Source organism: Thermobia domestica, chromosome 14 (assembly GCF_964235325.1).
Source record: "Thermobia domestica chromosome 14, izTheDome1.hap1.1, whole genome shotgun sequence".
NCBI lineage: Eukaryota > Metazoa > Arthropoda > Insecta > Zygentoma > Lepismatidae > Thermobia > Thermobia domestica.
This window is the reverse complement of record NC_137467.1, coordinates 36,804,970-36,827,384: the sequence shown is the minus strand read 5'-3', so window position 1 is coordinate 36,827,384 and position 22,415 is coordinate 36,804,970. Positions and strand designations below refer to the sequence as shown.

At 38.7% G+C, this 22,415-nt stretch overlaps 1 protein-coding gene across 1 annotated transcript; it reads left to right on the top strand.

Annotated features, from left to right (window-relative positions):
- Positions 1 to 4,413: 4,413 nt before the first annotated feature.
- On the top strand, positions 4,414 to 17,787 carry LOC145669783 (uncharacterized). The gene is made up of 2 exons (XM_081738124.1): positions 4,414 to 5,776; positions 17,684 to 17,787. The coding sequence occupies exons 1-2, from the start codon at positions 4,414 to 4,416 to the stop codon at positions 17,785 to 17,787; spliced, it is 1,467 nt and encodes a 488-aa protein (XP_081594250.1).
- Positions 17,788 to 22,415: the final 4,628 nt, after the last annotated feature.

Genomic DNA, 22,415 nt, shown 5'->3' with positions numbered 1-22,415 from the left:
TGGCATTTAACTATCAACAACGAGAAAACGCAAGCACTGGTCTTCCTACCACCTAACAGACGTTCGAGAGTCTACGGAATCCGACACCCTTGCAAGTAACTGTCGATGCGCATCTTGTACGCCCTACCAACACTGCTACGTACTGGGGCGTCGTCTTCGATTCACAACTGATTTGGAATGCACACTTGCAAAAACTGAGATCAAAGAATACTATTCGATTAAATCTTTTACGTCGTCTTACAGGCACATCTTGGGGCCTCAAACCCGACCCTGTCTTACTCCATACTTATAAGATGTTTCTCCGACCTATTCTCACTTTCGGACATACGGCTTGGTGCAATGCTTCTACTTCCTTCTACGAAAGACTTTACATATTGGAGCGTCATGCTATTCGACTAGCTCTTCGAATTAAACTTCCGAAGTTCACGTGGCTCTACGTATGAATATATCGATTTTCGAAGATCACAGACCATATTGCACAACTTCGTAATCGGTACATTACATCTCCCATTGAAACGAGCCATCCACTATTCTTGGATATTCTTCGAACTGATGCTCTCACTGGTGCCGCATATAGTTACAAGCATACCCCCATTGAATATACTCATTTCCTTATATGTCTGCCATGCAAACCTGTGATCATTAGTCCCGAGTCGCCCCGGGACAGAAGATTTAACCTGCATCTGCCTGACTAATTTCTATCTGTTTGTGATGTGACGGCACTTCATCTCATCTTTCATTTCCATTATTGTACATTTTCACTCAAGCACTATCTCACAATATATATATTTGGTATTCTTGCATATTTGCGCCCATTTTGCTCTCAATTACATTTCGCTCTTCACATGATAACCTGTATTTATTATTTTTTTTCCTTATTTATTTTATTTATCCTTCATTGTATATTCACATGTCGTATTTTCATTTTACTAACTTCTTTTGTGTACGTTATCATAAAGATATAAAGGAAAATAAAATGTAAAAAATAAAAAATAAAATAAAAAAGGATCCTACACCCCATTCCAAAACTGATGCACAAATACCGATGTTAATAAGAAACTTAACTTAGCCCATTCCTTTCTTTTCAAAATTACATTTGTACAGAAAATCACATGCCACAGAGAGGGCGTAACCCTCTGAGAGGCAGGAGAAGTATATAATTTTCTAGAAACATATTGCATACATAAAAGTCAATTTTCCTATCCTCCTTTAAAAAATTATGATGTTATCAAAAATTAAAAGAAATTATTTGGTTAGAATTTATTGTTTTTCTGTTTCTGAAATATTTAAATAAAATTTGTTATTTTTGTTTAGTTGAAAAAAAATCACATGTTTGCTTTTGCATCTAGTCCTTCTGAGAATTCACCACTAAACATCGTATCCGAGCGGTTCTCTAAAAAACTTTCATAAGAACCTGCAACAAGAGATCCTTTTTTTTGTGTGTTGTGTCATCGCCTGAGTCACTAACACTATCTTAAAAGAAATACAAATTTAATATTTAGCAACAAAGAAAATACATTTACGCTAAATTCAGAACGATAAACAAAAAGTGAATGTATTTAAAGTTATACAGAGGCTCTCCAAAAGTTCGGTAGTAATAAATCCGGTATCAAAATTAAACAAGATACATACCTTTATGTGTTTTACTGCCATTTATTGTGCTAGAGTAAGTTGTTAAGGAACTTTAACCTGAAAATTACTGAAAATAAGTTTCACTCTACACCGAGAAAAAAATTCATTTCATTTCACTTGCAAAGGTATGTATACACTGGATAAAACACTTGATTGCATAATTCATTAGAATTCAGCATACAAGGCGAAATAGTTTAAATGTGGTTAAAGTGCAGCGACTGAGAGCTGTATCGCTGTTGTTGATTCAAGTTCAAACAATGAAGCAGTTCTGCGCTGCCGATTGAAGTATAAAATAAGTATTAGCTAAAGCCAATCACCGGGGAAAAGACTTCCTTCTCCATTGAAAGTGATATTTAAGATATTATTGCTTAAACATATGCCCCTTTTGAATATTTTTTAAAACCTTTTTTCCCTCTGGAAATTAAAAAAAAAATCATAAGACGAAGAGTGGATATGATTTTCAAACTCCTTGTTTGTTTCGTCAAATTAATTAGCTATACAAATCTTCCGAACACCTTACGTTTTTAGCTAAAACATAATAGTCCTTGCAGGTTGATTCTTTTTTTCTGAACTGAAGAACGAAAACCGAGACAAACAAACTTCACCAGTTTGATCGGTTAATTTCAATGAAAATACTATGTTCTCGAAAATGTTTTCATTGACGTATTCAGTTCTCCAGAACGGACTGTTGGAACTCGTGATGATAACAATTTCATAGAATAAATAAGAACAATGTTATGGTTAGCAATGTTGAAAATAAAAATCTTCTACAGTTCACGTAGAGGCCTTCCTCTTTGTATATGGGTGTAGTTAATAGAAGAAAATCTAAAATACCATTTAGAATGCCTTAGTAGAGTGCATGGTCGATATTTAAATATTTGTAGACCTATAGTTTAAATGAGGGTAATAGATGGCAGCACACATTCATACTACAGTCTATGGTTGGATCTCATTAATATTATACAAAATTTATCATAATTTTTTAGCAGTAAGTTTCTTGTAAAATACGTATTTAAACAACTTAGTCAAACTAGACATATATGAAAACACTTATATCAGCTAAGTCTGAAATTTCAAATTTTCATTATGAAGAGAATCAAGAACTTGGATTGGGGTTCGAACAAGGTGGTACTCATCACTCGAACTCAGAATTCAGAATCGATCTTCGATTCATAGGTCTGAGAAGCTTTACTAACGCTCTGTGAGCTACTAATACTATTTTTGTTCACTTAGGGAGGATTGCTCTGCTCCAGGCAATCGACATCCCCTTGAAGTCCGTATTGTTGACTCAAGTGGGACCCCGTGGCCATCATCATCACCTATTTTCATCATCTGTTTTGTGGAGGGCCAGTGATCGCACTGACCGACATCTCTGCGAGGACGTATTGCTGCCTCAAGTGAGAGCCACAGTGGGCTCCCCCTATCACCTCATCTCATTTCATTTTCCTCTCATCTCCATTGTCAGAGTCGTCTAACATCTCAAGGGATGGCATCAGGTGGCCATCCGGGACTACCGCCGTTACCTCCGGGTCCGTCTATCGAACCTACCTCGGTGGGTAAGGGGGCCGACCGCAGACAGCAAACTACATCGCAAGGCAAGAATACTGGTAGATCCCGCTCTCGTACTCCGGATAAAAACAGCACTTATCATCAACCACCAACTAAACGCCATCATACTGTAAGTGATTCTGAACAATCTGTCAGTTCAATGAATTTAGACGACGACAAAGAATTTCCATCTCTCCAGGATACCACCAAACCGTGTCTGTACTCATTTCTCCTCACCAATTTTGACACAAAGTTTGAAAATACAAAACTAGCTTTCCAGCAGCTTCTAAAATATCTACCACGCGCTTCTGTAGCACAGATAGTTCGCACTCGCAACGGAATCATTTTCAAATCTTACGATTCTAATTTCTTAACTACTGTGCGCAATAAGTGCAGTTTTGAAATCTTTGGAAAGCACGCAAATATGAAGCGACTTGAACCTAAGGCATTTCGACAAGCACCGCCACCACGGAAAACACCGGCTCTCTCGGTTGTCATTAGAGGGGTCGACCCTTCTCTAACAGACGACGAAGTCATGGAAGAGCTCACTCTTGAGGGACACTCTATTCTAAAGTGCCTTCGTATTAAAAATGACCAAGGAGCTACCTACATGGTACGAGTATTAACAAATTCACAAACCACTATTGATGATCTCCTCACTCATGGTGCCCTCATCTATAAAAAGAAACATCGAGTTGAGCCATCAAAGTCGCCGCCACCTTTACCATTGCGGTGTGAGCGCTGCCAAGCATACAACTCACACCCAACGTCAAAATGCACCCAGCCGAGCAAGTGTGGGTACTGCAGCGGAAACCACGAAACGAAAGCTTGCACCAACCTAACGAAGCCACCTCAATGCTCTACGTGCCCGGAACAACACCCCACATATAGTTATCGATGCAAAGCAAGACCAACGGCCGAACCTTTGAATCCGGAGCTCACTGTTCCGTTGCGACCCGTCTTACCAGAAGTTCAACAACATGTAGCACCACAACCTCTTGCTGAAGCAATTTCCGTACAGCAACTCCTTTCATTCTTTACCATCGCTTTGCAAAACATTCACCCGTTTCTACGTCAGCATATTCTCCAGGTGGTCAATCATGCAGCCCGCATTATCTTTAAATATTCTTTTCAAGCTACTTACTCTGGACCTCATGTCTATTTTCATGCCACCCCTCTTGACGAATTACATGTCTCCTCTGACACTTCCAACACTACTCCTGCACCTTAATCATGGGTATTTCATTACTGTTTCTTAATATTCGGTCACTTACTTCCCAGTACACTCTCTTCGAACAGCTACTTCTAGAAGAAACTATTCAGGCTTTCCTTCTGAACGAAACTCTCCTTACTCCATCTATGACGTTCAGGATACCTCGCTACACCCTACTCCGTTCAGATTCTACCATTGCAGCACGCCGAGCAAACGGAGGAGTGGCCATTGGCTTCAATCCTTCGATTAGTCACCGCCAATATCATCCTGCATTGATTAATGTTCCAGAGTATCTCATTACTACGTTGTACTTCCACTCCCTTTACGTTACCATAGCTACCATATATGTACGCCCTGGACATCCCATCCCACGCTCATTCTTTCTTTACATCTCCAATAACTTTAAATATTATATCATAATGGCCGACATCAATATTCACAGCCGTCCAGCTAATCAGAAACAAAGCTTCCTTGACTTCATTACTACTCATACCACCGGCCATGTTTTTGATATACCTAAAGCCACCAGACCCATCACGAATACCACACCTGACGTAGTTATTTCTTTTGGCAATCTCTTCCAGCGTTGCACACTTGAAGTGCTCGATTCCATAGGTAGTGATCACCTTCCTATCAAACTTCATATCGATCAACCGCAGGCTCCTACTCTTCGTTTGCTCCCTGAACCTCGTCGTGTTCCACGATTTGATCAAGCCAAGTGGGATGACTATCGCACTACTATTGCTGAAGATTTGGTTACCATCGAGCCTCCTACTACCGAAGATGATCTCTACGCACGGGTCTCTGAAATCACTCATTCCATTCATCACGCTTCTGACCTTCATATACCAACAACTGAAATATCCAGGTACCAACCACGTTTACCGCCAAACTACCTACCTCTCATACATCGTTCTCGCGAATTCTTTCGCGAATATCAGCGCACTGGTAACCTAGAAGCTCTTCGTCATCATCGCCAACTTCAGCGCACTGTACGTAACTACGTCAAGGCACATAAGCTTCGCAACTGGGTGAAGACGTGTAACAACTTAGCTGAAACTTCACACCCTACTAAGTATTGGAAGCGATTTCATATGTTGACTGGGAAGCTTACTCGCACACCATATCCGCTGTTAGTAAATAACCAACCATTACACACAGACGAAGAGAAAGCGAACGCCTTTGCAGACCACCTGCAGACTACCTTCACCCCATTCCCATCTGATTTTGTTCAAAGACATCCTACTGATCGCTTGAACTTATCATCTTCATATCTACAACCCAGCGCAGCACACATTCTTCCAGACGACAATCCTCTCACAGCTCCAATTTCTACATCTGATATCGCCACCGTCGTAAACCGCAAGCGCAACACAGCTCCTGGTATCGACCACATAACTTATCGTCATATCAAAGAGGCTCCTTATTGTCTTCTTCTGCTTCTTTCATATATATATTCTTTTATTCTCCGGACCGGCTACATCCCCTGTGACTGGAAGACTTCTTCCACTCTCATGTTTCTTAAGCCCAACAAACCTCCAGATTCTGTTGCTTCTTACCGTCCAATACAATTAACCTCCGTTTTTAGCAAAATTCTTGAGCGCATCATTGTCATCAGACTACATCACCATCTTTCTCAATATAATCTCTTGCCTGTACACCAAGCTGGTTTCCGACCTAATTTCAGCATCAATGATCAATTGCTCAGACTTCTCAACCTAATCACAAATCATTATAACACTGCTCGGCCTTCATGCCTCATTCTTTTTGACCTAGAGAAGGCTTTTGATAAAGTGTGGCATTTAGCCCTCATGTTCAAACTTCACCGTTTTAGGCTTCCACTCTGCTACCTCCGTTTCATTTTCCATTTTCTTTCTAACCGCCTATCTTATGTTACCATCAATAGTTCTTCATCACATCCGATCTTTATCCATTCTGGTGTACCTCAAGGCTCCGCTCTCTCGCCTCTTCTATACCTTCTGTTTGTAGCCGATATGCCAACCCTTCCTCCCAATGTTCATACTTTTCAATATGCAGATGACACTGCCTTTCTTTGCACAGCCAGAACTATTCAACAAATCAATTCTGCACTCCGCCTAGCAATAGACTCTTTTCTCCGATGGTGTGCTAAGTGGCGCCTTCATATAAACTCGACTAAGACTCAAGCTATCGTCTTCATACCACCTCGAAAACGTTCTCGAGTTCAGAAAAACCCCAATCTACTTAATCTAGAGGTTCATGGCACACGAATATCACCTACTAAACAGGTTACCTATCTTGGTATCATAATCGATCATCACTTAACTTGGCGGCCCCATCTTCAAGCAATCATTCGTAAAGCGTATGCTCGGCTCAATTTACTAAAACGTCTAGTTGGTACCACATGGGGATTGCAACCCACTACAATCCTTAATACGTATAAGGTATTCTTACGTCCAGTTCTAACTTATGGTCATCCCGCTTGGGTTGCTGCACTACCTTTTTTCTATCAGAAATTACAAGTTCTTGAAAGGCACGCATTTCGTCTGGCTTATAGGATCAAGCTTCCCAGTCCGACACAGGAGCTTTACGACCGTATCTCTTTTCCTACCATTCTCCGTCATCTTGAACAGTTGCGACTAAAGTTCATCACAAACCGGTTTCAGCAACGTCATCCATTACTTCTAGATACTATGGATGCCGACCGCCACTATGATTTAGGATATCAATTTTCTACTTCCCCTCTATCCCTACTCTTCTCTTTATATCTCAAAACCATTCCACCAGACCATCCAGATCATTTTGTCGCTTCAGCTTATTCTTCTGATCACCTTCCATTTCATATATCACCTACATATGCTGCACCGTAACCTATTGTGCTAACAGGGCTCCACTTGTCTACATTACTGTCCAGAGCAGCCCCTGGACAAGAAGATAATCTGCATTCGTCTCACTAACATATCCTTGTGTTGTCCTGTCATATGCACTTCATTGTCATTTTTTCCCAGTCCTCATGATTATGAACAAAGTTCATAATGTCCAATGAAATTGAATAAAATGCAATAAAAGCAATAAACTGAAATTATGATCTAAATAAAATAAATGATTCTTCCGCTTACTCTTACTTCCCATAGACCACCTCCAATATCCTTCCTTCCCCAGTCTCTGCACTCCTCACCCCGGATAGAGGGCGTAACCCTCGCAAGGGAGCTAGCCTTCGGCTAGCACTAAAAAAAAAAAAAAGGTACTCATCGATTTGGCGTGGGTGGAGTACATCCGATCAAACACACATCTTTACTTTCGATGATAATTATTTTTAGAGAAGCAAGTTATGGGTGATTTATACCCTTGCTTCATTTTCCTTATTTATATTAGTGATGGGAAATTTCGTCCTATTCTCGGATTCCGTTCCTTTCATTCTAGTTATCTGAATTATTGGTTAAAAAGAAAGAATCTTTTCGAGCATTTCATTCCGGATCGATTTCTGTAGTTTGCTTCTTTCTTTCACCCATCTCATTCAATTTCCAATTCCATTCCGCGCATCGTTTTGTCTCGGAAATAGTAGTACTTCCTCGGGCTGTCCAACCATAAACATGCACCCATAGTAATTTTTGTATGTGTTTGCGCGTGTGAGAAAGACAAAAGGAGAGGATTATATTTCTCGTCACAAACATCTAGCATCCCTCCTCCTCCTATTCTTTCTTAATTTTTGCTTCGCGCGAAACACAGATACGATGGGAAACAAATATGTTCTTGATGTTTGAGAGATGATAAGCAGAAAATTGGTAGCTGAGCGGGGGTCACAGTCAGAAATGGACTAGAGAGGAAGGACGAAGGACTCATGTTTCATGTTCTTTCATTCGGAAATCAGTTCTTTTTGTCATTCCGCATTTTCCACCATCTGGGTGACCTTCCGAAAATCGGTTCGCCTTCCACAGAACCAGTCTCGTTCCAGCCAAATGAATCCAGTTGTCTTCTGAGGTCATTTCAGGAGGAAACTGCTGTGCTACTTTTTCTTTCGGAATACCGTAAATACAGCTTGATAATAAAAGATGCAATATAAATCTGAACTTCTCTCTTCTTCTTTTTTTTTTAAAAAAAAGAAAAATCTACTATTTCAGTTATCACAAATTTTACTAGTTGCACACTGATAATGGTATACATTTTTTATTTATCATGATTGGTTTATTAATTTATTTACTTTTACTTATTTATTACTGAGCTACCCAGCAAAGATATTAACACTGAGATAGGAAGGACAAAGTAGACGACTACGGCCTGTAGGTTAAGGTACCATCTCGGCATCCGCTTGGTGAAACTCAGGAAAATCCTAGAAAGTCATTTTGGTCGTCATGATCCCTCGTTTTCTTTTTAACAAATGTAGAGTATGTAAAGAAACTAAGACAAGAATATATAATAAAGGCTATAATAAGCTATTGCTTCAACACGGACTCTTTTTAATTTGACGCGTGCATTACACTAACACTGGATCACAATAAATTGTGCATGGAATGGCTCTGAAAATATCTTGATGCGGGAAAGGGAGAATCAAATATGTGTTCTAGTGATCAGATTTTTTAAACCCATCTGACATCCCCAGAATTAAATAGCTAATGATGCTCGTGACCCAACCTTTTACTTATTAAATACCGTATTCATTCATACTCAATGTTCGTATTGTTGTATTGAATCAATTATGGGGAATGTATTGACAACTAACTCGATCTCAAATTGTAGACAGTATATTGAATGTAAGTCGAACTTAAATTGGAGTTTCATTTGTGATTATTATCCGAATGGAGGAAGTTTTAAGCACAAGACATACCATTTAGGTAAGATCGGATCAGAACCATACTAGAGTTTGAGAGCAGAGCAGTCAATGGCACTCCCACTACGGTATATAGCATATATATATATATATATATATATATATATATATATATATATATATACCATTACATTATACTCAGAGGCGGATTAAGGCTTTTGGGGCCCTGGAGCCGTCTATTTTAAGGGGGTCTATGTTACGAATAATTTCACCGCATAAATTTTCTTTGCTGCCTTCCATAGCCTCAAAGACGTATCAACACATCGAGAGCTATGCTGCATTATTTTAATTTCCTCCAAGTTTACAATAATTAGTTTAATTATATTCAGGGCGGTAGCCAGTCCAAAAATTTAGGGGGGGGGCATGCAGAAGATAGGGGGTAGACCGATCCAACCATAATATAGTTCATCACCATATTATAGTTTATTTACAGTTCTACCGTCAAAACTTTAGGGGGGGGCAGTGAAAATTTAGGGAGGCCCGGCCCCCCTATACCCCATGGATACGGGCCTGATTATATTCATCACCTACGTCTCTACCCTGTGAAAGACTCTTTTTCTAAGGAAGGACAAATAATAACAAAAAGAAGAAGCCAGTTAATTTCAAACAAAGTTAGGTAGATCCTTTTTCTAAATTCAAATTTGTAAAACATTATAGCTTGTGCGTGATTTGCACATCGTAATTCTGTTAAACAATTGTCCCATTTATATATATATATATATATATATATATATATATATATATATATATATATATATATATATATATTAGAAGAATGAAAGGTATTTTTTATTTTTATGTAAAATCCACAAGACAATACTGGTCATTACGACCTGTCATTTTACTCATTTCTAAGTATTTTTTTTTCTAAAAGGTGTTAAAAGCAAAACAATGCGGAATGTTTCATTCATTGGGCATGATGCAGTGGCGAAGGGAAGGGGGGCCCGGAGGGGCCGGGCCCCCAAATAGGTCCGACAATGTACTTTGGTACTTTGATGTTTGTAATTTTTTATATATTTTTATGTTTATATATTTTTTTAATTGTAATTTTCCTATATGTACCTATAACAGCACTTGCCCCCCCCCCAAACACACAACCTGGCTACGCTACTGGCATGATGCATCACTGTAGTGATATTTCGCAAAATCCGCCACTCCTGGAGCCTCGACCCCCAATAAGCCGGAAAAATGTCCAAACGGAGTTTGCAAGAGGACACTGAACAAAGGCTTACCAGAGGAAAACACATGAAGTGAGTACCATTTGCTATTCCGTTTCTCATTCCATTCTATTGCTTGTGAAAACTCGATCTTTTCATTCCTTAACGAGTTCAACACTTTCAACTACGAATCGTTTGAGCCAAATCAATCAGTTCCTTTTTGAGATTCATTCATTTCGTTCACCTAAAAGATTCGATCTTTTGGATCGAATCATTCATGAACGACCCATCTCTATTTGCTATTAGGATATCCAAGCTTAAAATTTTACAAAGATTTATATCAAGTTTACGCATATGAAATATAGGAAAATCATGTATGGTGGAAAATAAAATGAAATCTTTGAGTTTTACGTACCACGATTATGCCGGCTAGGCTAAAGAGGACGGTGATGTTGATAAATGAATGAAATGATGGAATGTAGAAACTGGGAGAAAACGGGAGAACTCCGAGGAAATCCACGCACACGGTGTTTGTCCACCACAAACTTCACTTGGCGGGAGCTGGGACTGAACCCAGGACACCATGCACCTGAGATGAACGCTCTACCAGCCACAGCGGCCATATGCATGGTGGAGTAGCCTCCTGGTTACAGATATAGTTTTTTGCGTAGTTGGTGGTACGTTTATGCTACCTGTAGTAGTAGTTCCAAGGTTCTCTATCGCTGAGCGCTCTATTACTCAGCTCATTCTCCCAATTCGCATGCAGTGGTCTATAGAAAGGGGCTTTGTACCAACCCTGTACTTCCTCGGGGACGCTGCAGTAGTCCCAAAATGCGATAGTCTTAAACTGCAGAATGAGGGTATGCTCCGCGCAGCACCACAAAAACTACAAAATTGATTAAATCGAAATTATGTATGTCCTCTATCTTTACGTACAGAATACAAAAAGATCCACAATACAGCACAAATATCAGTTCTCCTGTTGTAGCAGAAAACCCGGTTCTAGCTGGAAAAAGTTTGCGGCCACGGTTATGTAATTTCTGGTATGTTAAATAGGAATTAGAAAAATATGCCATAACCTTATAAAAATCTCTACATAGAAGGCTGTAGGGACGTAATAGTTATGGTAATAGTTTGTTTTATAGACATGATTTTTTAGTAATAGTCTCTTATAATTTTTGATATGTTGAATATGATCGTAGTCTCCTCCTGTGTATTCGGAACCGGAACTGACACTGGAATTGACTTTGGAACTGAACATACGTCACTAAGGACCTTGTTAAGCATGTGTGTGTGTGTGTGTGTGTGTGTGTGTCAACTAAAATGCAATTTTAAAGCTTTACGTCCCATAGTTATGCAGAATAAGCTAAATAAGAATGGTTTATCGACCACACGCGAGTTGAGAACGGCAACTCGCCTTAAAAGGCAACTCGTTGCGTAGTCTGCTCCTGTGTTCAATCGGAACCGGAACTGACACATGAATCGAAACTGTATATATGACACTAACGAGAAAACGGTCTTAAGTGTAAACAACTGATTTGGCTGGGGTCCTCCTACTTTAGTCTCCCGTAACAAATATACGGACCCCAGCCAAATCGGTTGTATACAAGTAACGTCTTTCGCTTCCTAGTTATAGCACGTACGGGCCACTTTGGGGCACCGTATTTCGGAAATTTCTGCGTATGGACCCAAACGCCAAAAGACGTGTCTCCTACTTTGGTCTTCCGTAACACATATTCGGACCCCAGCCAAATCGGTTGTGTACAAGTAACGTCATTCACTTCCTAGTTATAGCATGTAGTGCCAATTTACGGCCCCGTATTTCTGAAATTTCTGCGTATGGGCCCAAACGCCAAAATACGTGTCTCCTACTTTGGTCTCCCGAAATACATATCCCGACCCCAGAAAAATCGGTTGTGTACAAATAACGTCATTCGCTTCCTAGTTATAGCATGTAAGGCCATTTTGCGGCCCCGTATTTCGGAAATTTCTGCGTATGGGCCGAATCGCCAAAATTCGTGTCTCCTACATTGGTCTTCTGTTACAACATATCCTGACCCTAGCCAAATCAGTTGTGTACAAATAACGTTTTTCGCTTCCTAGTCATAGCACGTACGGACCACTTTGGGGCACCGTATTTCGGAAATTTCTGCGTGTGGGCCGAATCGCCAAAATACGTGTCTCCTACTTTGGTCTCCCGTAACACATATCCGGACCCCAGCCAAATCGGTTGTGTACAAGTAACGTCATTCACTTCCTAGTTATAGCATGTAGGGCCAATTTGGGGCCCCGTATTTCGGAAATTTCTGCGTATGGGCCCAAACGCCAAAATACGTGTCTCCTACTTAGGTCTCCCGTAACACATATCCTGACCCCAGTCAAATCAATTGTGTACAAGTAACGTCATTTGCTCCGTAGTTATAGCATGTAGGGCCACTTTGGGGCCCCGTATTTCTGAAATTTCTGCGTATGAGCCCAAACGCCAAAATACGTGTCTCCTACTTTGGTCTCGCGTAACACATATCCTGACCCCAGCCAAATCGGTTGAGTACAAGTAACGTCATTCGCTTTCTAGTTATAGCATGTAGTGTCACTTTGGGTCCCCTTATTTCGGAAATTTCTGCGTATGAGCTCAAACGCCAAAATACGTGTCTCCTAGTTTGGTCTCCCGTAACACATATCCGGACCCCAGCCAAATCAGTGTGTACAAGTAACGTCATTTGCTTCCTAGTTATAGCATGTAGTGTCACTTTGCGGCCCCGTATTTCGGAAATTTCTGCGTATGAGCCGAATCGCCAAAATTCGTGTCTCCTACATTAATCTTCCGTAACACATATCCTGACCCTAGCCAAATCAGTTGTGTACAAGTAACGTCTTCCGCTTCTTAGTCATAGCACGTACGGGCAACTTTGGGGCACCGTATTTCGGAAATTTCTGCGTATGGGCCGAATCGCCAAAATACGTGTCTCCTACTTTGGTCTCCCGTATCCGGACCCCAGCCAAATCGGTTGTGTACAAGTAACGTCATTCGCTTCCTAGTTATAGCATGTAGGGCCAATTTGGGGCCCCATAGTTCTGAAATTTCTGCATATGGGCCCAAACGCCAAAATACGTGTCTCCTACTTTGGTCTCCCGTAACACATATCCTGACCCCAGCCAAATCGGTTGTGTACAAGTAACGTCATTTGCTCCGTAGTTATAGCATGTAGGGCCACTTTGGGGCCCCGTATTTCGGAAATTTCTGCGTATGAGCCCAAACGCCAAAAAACGTGTCTCCTACTTTGGTCTCCCGTAACACATATCCGGACCCCAGCCAAAACGGTTGTGTACGAGTAACGCGTCATTCGCTTCCTAGTTATACCATGTAGGGCCAATTTGGGGTCCCGTATTTCGGAAATTTCTGCGTATGGGCCCAAACGCCAAAATACATGTCTCCTACTTTGGTCTCCCGTAACACATATCCCGACCCCAGCCAAATCGGTTGTTTACACACCGTTTCCTCGTAAGTGCTCTGTAAACCATATATGTGTGTGTGTGTGAGAGAGAGAGCAGAATAACCAGTTATAATGTTGTTGTTTTTTTAATAAGTGTGGCATAGTCTTTTTTCCACACCAAAAACGAGTAATACGGCGAGATATTGAATGTTATTTAGTGTCAACGCAGCTCTCTAGGGCAGCGTTTCCCAACCTTTTTCAACTTGCGGCACACTACGGGTGTAAATTGAATTCTCGCGGCACACTCATAGATATTATTATTATTAGTAGTAGTAGTAAATAGAAAATACTGTCGTAATTGTTTCTGTGATTACTGACCTTCTCACAGAGAAAAAAGCTCGATCACTGGTCCCCCCCCCATCGTAAATCATTATTTTTATTTTTCATTCTAATTCAAAAATAGAAAACAATTCCAACGAAATATAGGACTCAGGCTTTTAAAAATACACTTTCTTTTTGAAGACTGTATCCAACCTTTCACTAAGGAAAATCACTAAATAACAAACGAACAAACAAATCTCTTGTACTTTTAAAACAGATGAAGGTAATTTGTATGAGTGTTTGCTTTGTCGAAAGGGTAGAATGAGATTTTAAAATTTCAAGTTACGAAATAACCTCTAACAATGAAGAAGAAATAATGGTCATAGCAATGATAATAACTACTTTTTTTAACATTAAAAATGTATAGACAAGTAACAGTGTGAAACATAATTTATTAACGGTTAATATACGTCACAATTTTTAAATATTAATAAAATTCTGTTTTCGAAATACAATATGTGTAGTAGTAATGTATGTATATACAATAATATATTACAATTACAGTATTTTTTTCCATCGTAGAGGTTCACAGTAATGTGAAATACAAATACACATTTTTCCTGTCTTGTAATTTGGTTGCTGTATAATTAATAATTTTGTTTTCATTTCGTCGCGGCACACCAGCGGCCCATTCGCGGCACACCAGTGTGCCGCGGCACACCGGTTGGGAAACGCTGCTCTAGGGGATGCTGTTATGCCTTTCTTGTGTAAAGTCTATAATAGGTCATAGTCTTTTTATAACGGTTGAAGCGTTCTGGAGAGCCATGTATTAAATCGCAAAGATGGTATTTGAACTGGCGTTTCCAAGTAATAGAACAGATGCAATGGCCGGGGAGTATGGTGGATGCAATATTGTTTCCACGTGAGGCTTACGTGGGCCTCTTTGTAACAGGATGACAGGCTTCAGAGTTTTGACCAGCTGGTAGCAGTCCACTAAACACACAGAGTGAACACGTACTGTTATTTAGGGAATGAAAAATAGGTCATACAGGTACTTTACTTATATTTGAAAACTTTTCTTTCCCTTCTAGGTGCGAAGTTATCAATCAGAATCTCTATCATTACTACATTACCAGTTTCATTTTTTTTTTTTTTTTTAGAGTGGTGGGTAGTAACAGTATTGAGTTGGAAGGTGGTGGGCATTAATTTAAGCAAAATATTTGTTGATTGCTGAAGAACTTGGAATCAATGGGTGTAAAGAAACGGCCACTAGAGGGTTTCGCCCTCTCTCTTGGCCAGGGGTGTGGGAGCATTATTCCTTATTAAACTAATAGCTTTTCAAGGAGCTGTGAAATAATCATTGTTATTATACACTAACAAAAAATAAAAATATAAAGATATTAAACAACAATAACATTAATAATATATCAATAATAACAAACTAGTAATGAAAGTTGCACATGCAAAAAGATAACAAAAGGTGCGGAAAAAGCTCTGAAACTAATGAATAACGTAGAAAATTAAAAAATGGATAAATGATGATAAGTGAGGTGCTCGTAACGCCAACACAGCATATAGATGTTAGTACAAACGAATGTAGATTAATCTTCCGTCCTGGAGCGTCTCAGGACTGATGAGAAACATGGGGTAAGCCCAGATTAGTGTTGTAGAGAAACAAGTGCTATGATGGAAAAAGATGTGGAAGATGTTGACGGATGAGTTGGTGACGGAAGAAGGTGCCATGGTGGTGATCTGCTGGAAGAGTGCGGATGTATATGAAAAGCAAAACTCTGAAAGGTGTATAGCAGTACTTAGATTGAGATGCTTGTTGTAAATCAGTAAATATGGTGTCAAGAAAGATATCTTTACGATCATGGAGACTGGTAGTTATGAATTGTGCTTTGTGTTGAACAAGCGGAGAAAAGGTAATTTTGTCATACAAGTCATTATTATGATACGGAAGTTTGATCCTAAATGCAAGACGAATGGCATGTCTCTCTAGAATTTCAAGTCTACTGTAAAATTTCGGAGGCGCTGTCATGAAAATACAGAATACTTATTCCCTCATTTTACGCCTACAATATCTGTGCATAATTTCATTCACTTCGATCGACTTCTTCTTGCCTTTCGGGCGTCAAATTTCAAAACGTTGGATGGGGGATTTTGCCCTCTAAAACCATTGTTCCGCAGAAAGTTAAAAAAAGAAAAAAAAAACACGTATTCGTTCATGTGTAGTGTCTACCTTCTAAATTTTATCAAAATCGAGTGTTACACTTGGTAAGCGTTACATATAAGTCAATTGGTCTTCCTCCTCTAGAAAATTCGCAATAAAATATCTTCCTCTATAATAAACCATATGCGTTTTCAGATTCAGAACCCGGATTTACTTTCAAATTCAAACTCAGATGTTTCGCAGCGAAGTCGAGTATGCTAATAATTAAAAAAAATCATTCGACATATTTGCTCCTTGGCCTTTTATTTGCTTTGAAATTTCTTCCCCTGTATATCCTTTTATTACAACACATTAGAAAAACAATTTTAAAGATCCAATCCTGATGCCCGATTCGAACCAACAACAATCATAGCGTGTGTTCTTTATCCTAAATCTTATATCGGTACGGTTATATCACGATTTGAATTGAGTTGATTTTGAGTTTAACGACCCTTTCAGCAGCCAGGCTATTTATAAGAAGTGAAAAATTAGAAGACCTGACTATCACTGATTGTTAGTATTGCGATTTAAATCCATATCGGGAAGAAGGAATATTGTATTTGGTAACATTTTGTAAATTGACAAAATTATGAATTACACTTGCAACTTTAATGGAAAACACAAGCAGTATATATGTGTGTGTGTCTTCATAGTCCCGGAACGATAAATTATCTCCTGAAATATACAGATAAGGAAAACAAAAACAACACGTGTTAAATAGTTTTGAAAAAGCTGTCCAATGATACCAAACGGAACCCCTACCCCTACCTCATTCGGGGGTACCAGGGTAACTGTACCTACATTTCTTATTGCATATTTGGATTTTCCAGAAAAAAAAAGATCAATGATTTGACCCAGAATTGAAGACAGGCCACGGATGGCGCTTGAATCGACACACACAAAAAAGCAAGAAAGAAAACGTTATGAAAATATCGGTTATCGCTCCCGTAGTCTGTGATCAGATGGTTAGCGTACTGGAGTCCACCCTTGCAGGTCCTGAGTTCTATTCCCGCGCAAGGCAACCTCTTTATCTGTTTTTCCAAATATTAATATTATACATTTTAGCTTCAATTAGTACTTTATTCAAGTTACACACAAAACCAAAATTGATAATCGTTTCGAAAACTAGATTTATGAAGTGGTACTTAGTAACATGGTTATTAGAGGTCATAGGGTTATTTACAACAAAAACTAACCATTTTTGTTGCAATTTGTATTTTCCTTCAAATTAATAAATTACGAAAAATACATGATTTTTATCCAAGTTAAAATGTATGAACTTATTATTTGAGTACAAAAGAGTACACATAAAAATGTTACGTTGCGCGAGAATTGAAATTAGGATCTCTGATTCTGCAGGCCAATACGCTACCCCATGCCGTAAACGTCGCCAACAACTAGTGGCCCACTTGCCTGTAAATGGCGATCGTTCCTATAGCGATGCGTCGAAGGACTGCCGTTAGTGTGTCGCTTGCGGCAGGGTTACGTCGAGTCGAAAGAGATATCTAGAGTTGAGTATTGAAGTTACCACCGCGTAGCAGCTTGGATTTCATTTTGGTCCGCGCTTCTTCAATTTGGCGCGGAAAATCGCGAAGGAACCAATACGAACTATCGGCAGTCATGTGCATGCGGTTATTGTTGTACATTTTTTCTGACGAATTGTTCCTAAAGTGAGATACGGGGGTTCCTAAAGTGAGATACCAGATAGAATAACCCATGACTCTACATCATGAAGTGAAAAATCTTGAAATGGGTGCGTATAATTGTATGAATTTAGATGACAACTGTAGCCGCGCATTTGAAAGTGAATATCGGAAAACCATTAAATAAAGTAAATAGACGCACGTCATTTTATTATAAAATTACATGGTGAACAGATTTTATCTTATCTCAAACGGTTATCGTCGAATATACACGGTTACAGGAGCACTCTGATTAACTAAATTAGAAACACCTCAACGATTTACGACTCTACAAGCGACGTTTTCTCCATCGCTTCTCTGTCGGAAGAGCAACTGCATAGTAAACCAAAGGTTGGTAGTTCGCGCCTACCCTTGTGCACGTATTTCTTTTTTTTACTTTTTTAAAAAGTGGTTTTTAGACTCTCCTTAATGTAACAAATTACGCATATAGGCGATTTAACATATTTGCCGGAGTAATTTTGTTGTTGATTGGCGTTTCGTCGCGTCTCTGACGCTGCTGGGCAGCAAGGTGGTATAATTTTCAAAACGGAAGTGGGGCCACCGCGAATCGTCGCTGCGGGGCCGCCAATTTTAGGCGAGGTATCTCTAGTTGGCCATGGGTGGTCCTCCGACGAATACGGCATGGGGTAACCGTATGACCACACAACACGGGGCTGCCAACCCAAATTTTCATAACTTTTTGGTTCCCCTCTTTTGCTTATGTAAGTGCTTAGTCCAGTGTTGTGCGTACCCCCTCCCGAAACAGAATTCTAAATATGCCACTGTATATTGATACCACTAGATATATTATGGTTACCATAGTCGTTGTGTAAAAAATCTTCTTTGCCTTCGTGTCTTTATCAGTGGACAGTGTGCGAATTAGAAAGGGATAAGGGAAAATTCCCTTTCGTAATGCTGGATGTATGCTATAACCAGGAGAGTCATTTCAGATGACAATAGCATGGGAAATTATGACAGTTGTAGCCAAGAGCGTCATTTAGGGGAGAAAGAGGGGACCCCCAAGAGTTTGAGGAGTACATATACTTTAATCAATTGTCTATGAATATACTAGTAGAAAACATGAAAGTCTTATGTCGTGATGCTCTTGCCCCGTAATGCGAAGTCTCAAATGATGTCTCTTTTTGTAGCATATATCCAGTATTACCAAAGGGAATTTCCCCCTCATATAATTGTAGTTCGCATTGTCCACAGATATGGATATGAAGCGTCAAGAACAATCAATATATACTGGCGTATTTAGGAATTTGTTTCGGGGAGGGATCATGCACAACACGTGAATAAGCACTTACATTCTTCCTTTTCGGTGCCCACAAATTTTAGTGAAATTGCGCATATACGAAATTTATTTCGGGGGGCCTGAGCCCGATAGCCACCTCCTAAATACGCCACTGTCAGTATATTTACGGATACAAATGATTTGAACATTTTTATAGTTCTATGCATTATAAACATACGGTTAATTAATGTTTTACTTGTAGTTACGAGTGGCTACTTTATTGGTTACAACAAGAAAAATGACTCGAGCGTGATGTTTTGCGCGTAAGGTATAGCTACTCCTGACTCTGCCACTTGATAACTTAACGCGTTCTATCATATACGCGGAGAGTCAGAAACTTTAAGATGGGTTTTCTGGCTATTGCAGTTTGTAATATTGACACTTTAAATGTGCACTCTTACATCGCGAAAGGTAGCCCTGAAGTTCATTTACCAAAGTTTGCTTTACTCTTGTCAATAACTTATGTTTCTACTCAGTTATGCACGTTTTGTAGCGGCAGTCTTGTTACCAAGTAATCCACTACCTATGAAAGGGTATTTTAGGCTTCCCCATAATGCGGAATAGATTGGGCAAGTAATCCTTTTTCTTTCAAATTATAAATCTATTTCAACTCGAACAATTTATTATATAATTTCTTCAACATATAGGTAAATTCAACAATAACAATATAACTGTGCTAACACAAAACAACATTTACTCAATATTAACTAGAACCCTTTCCCTTTTTAAATGGTAGTCCGGAAATTTTCATACATTCGCATTCCACTAATTTTATATTCCAAATTAAATTTACTGGTTATACTTTTGAAAGGTTTGATATATCAAATATTTACACAAATTGAATTTAATCCCCAAATATAACAATTTATATTTTAAACTAGTGACCAAAGACATACACTCACCAAAATGTTGTAACAGTTAGGCCGAAATGGAAAGAAAAAAAATAGATTAAAAATTTAATACTTACAATTTCCTGACGAGTTGCATATTAATGGCACTTACATAAATTAACAACATTATTCCGGCTACCTTCCGTATAGGAGCCTAATATCGAAACACTTTACCGAAATCACATTTAACTATTTATCAATTTAACGGACACAATTTCTAGGCTCCTATCTCTGCTTACCTCATATTCCAATCTAATGGAAACGCAATAGGTACGAGTAGATTACAAAAGATAGATGGCGTTTTAATCACTTCGAACAAACGAATATCAGAACCCTGACATTGACCTACAGAGCCAATGTTTCCATATACAAGTTTATTTAACTAATCAGCTGATCGAGAGTTTTCAAGTTCTTGATTTTTTTTCATGAACTTAAGAGAAATGTCTCATATTAAATTCCCCACCCCTCTCGGTGTTTTAAATAAACATACAGTTATTTAACATTTCGAAGTAAGTTCATCAAATATTCCATGCATGGCATGCAGTAAAGAATAATGGAACGAACTCACCGATGGAAAATTCTTCACAAACAAATCGTTAGTTGTTTTTGGAGCTCCTTTTAGTTCATTGTCCAATCGACGAAGCACGCACCATAACTACAGAAAGGAAATAGGATTGATGACGGTATTGTTCTTGCCTATTCACCTGATGGTCCTGATTTATTTCCATTCTTCTATGGGAAGGTTCTCTCGGACAAACACATCAAACACAGCCATGGCCAGAAACACCCAATTCCGAACCTGCAGAATTGTACAAACAGAGCACAGTACACAAATATATATAACACATAACAACATATTTTAACAGTGAAGTGGATTACAGTTATTACAGAATCTATACATATCATTTTAATTTCCATTATTATTTTCATTATTATTTTCTTTTGCTGGATAAAATTTCTTTATGAAACTGACATGACGTTTAATCTTTACTTTCTTATCAGCTACAAGTTGTAACCATACAGTGTTCTTTGTCGGATAGCTCAAAATTTCGAACGGACCCTGATATTGGCTATCTAATTTAGGTTGATAACGTTTTTCCAAAGAAGATTTAGTTACTTTCTTAACCAATACTTTTTCTCCAATAGGTAAATCTATATCTCTATGTTTTCTAGAATACAATTTCTCTTTCCTTTTCCAGGCCAATTCAATATTATCTACAATAGTTTTACTCATCTCAGCTTTATCTTGAATACTTTCAAGAATTCCTAGATCTAAAATCCAGTTTACATCTAAAGGATTAAACATCTTTCTCTTTAAGTATAACTCACTTGGACTTTTACGAGTTACAGAATTTTCACTACTATTTAATGTGTACTGGACTTGATAAATATACTTAGACCACTTAGTTTGATTTTTATAAATATATGTTTTCAAAATCAATTTTATATTTTTATTTTGTCTTTCTGTTAAGTTGCTTGACATGGAATAAGGAGTAGTACAAATGTTTTTAATGCCTAAACTAAATAAATAATGTTTGAAATAATCGCTTTGCAGATATCCAGCATTGTCATGAATCACCTTATTTGGAAACCCGTAAGAATAAAATATTTTATCTAATTTCAAACATATAGACTTTGAACTTAAATTCCTAAGAGGTTCGATAATGACAAATCTAGAAAAAACATCGGTTAAGACTAATACATATTTAAACCCATTACTGATAGGCCAAGGCCCCATTACATCTAAAAATAGAGAATTATTAGGATATTTCTCTTTCTGAGTGTAGTAGGTACCATAAGGAAGTCTATTCCTATCCCTACACAGCTGACAAGTCGTACATCTCTAAACAAAATCTCTAATTTCTTGGAATAAATTAGGAAAAGTATAACGTATAGCCACTTTTGCTATCGTTCTTTGGAACCCACTATGACCCCCACCTACAGGGTCTTGATGATGAAATTTAATCACACTATACTTAAGAGACTCTGGTACAACAGCTCTTAAACCTCCATGTTGTTTACCTTTAGTTTTCTTCAGAAGGATACCATTTTTAAGAACATAAGGTTCCTTTACCTGTCCCCTTTCTAATTCTTGTATTATAGCATTTAAATTAGGGTCCTCTCGTTGATGATCTCCTAATGGCTTATGAAAAAAAGGATTATTCCAGAAATTAACAAAATTCAAGTGTACTTCTTTATCATCCACCTTATCAATTTCGACT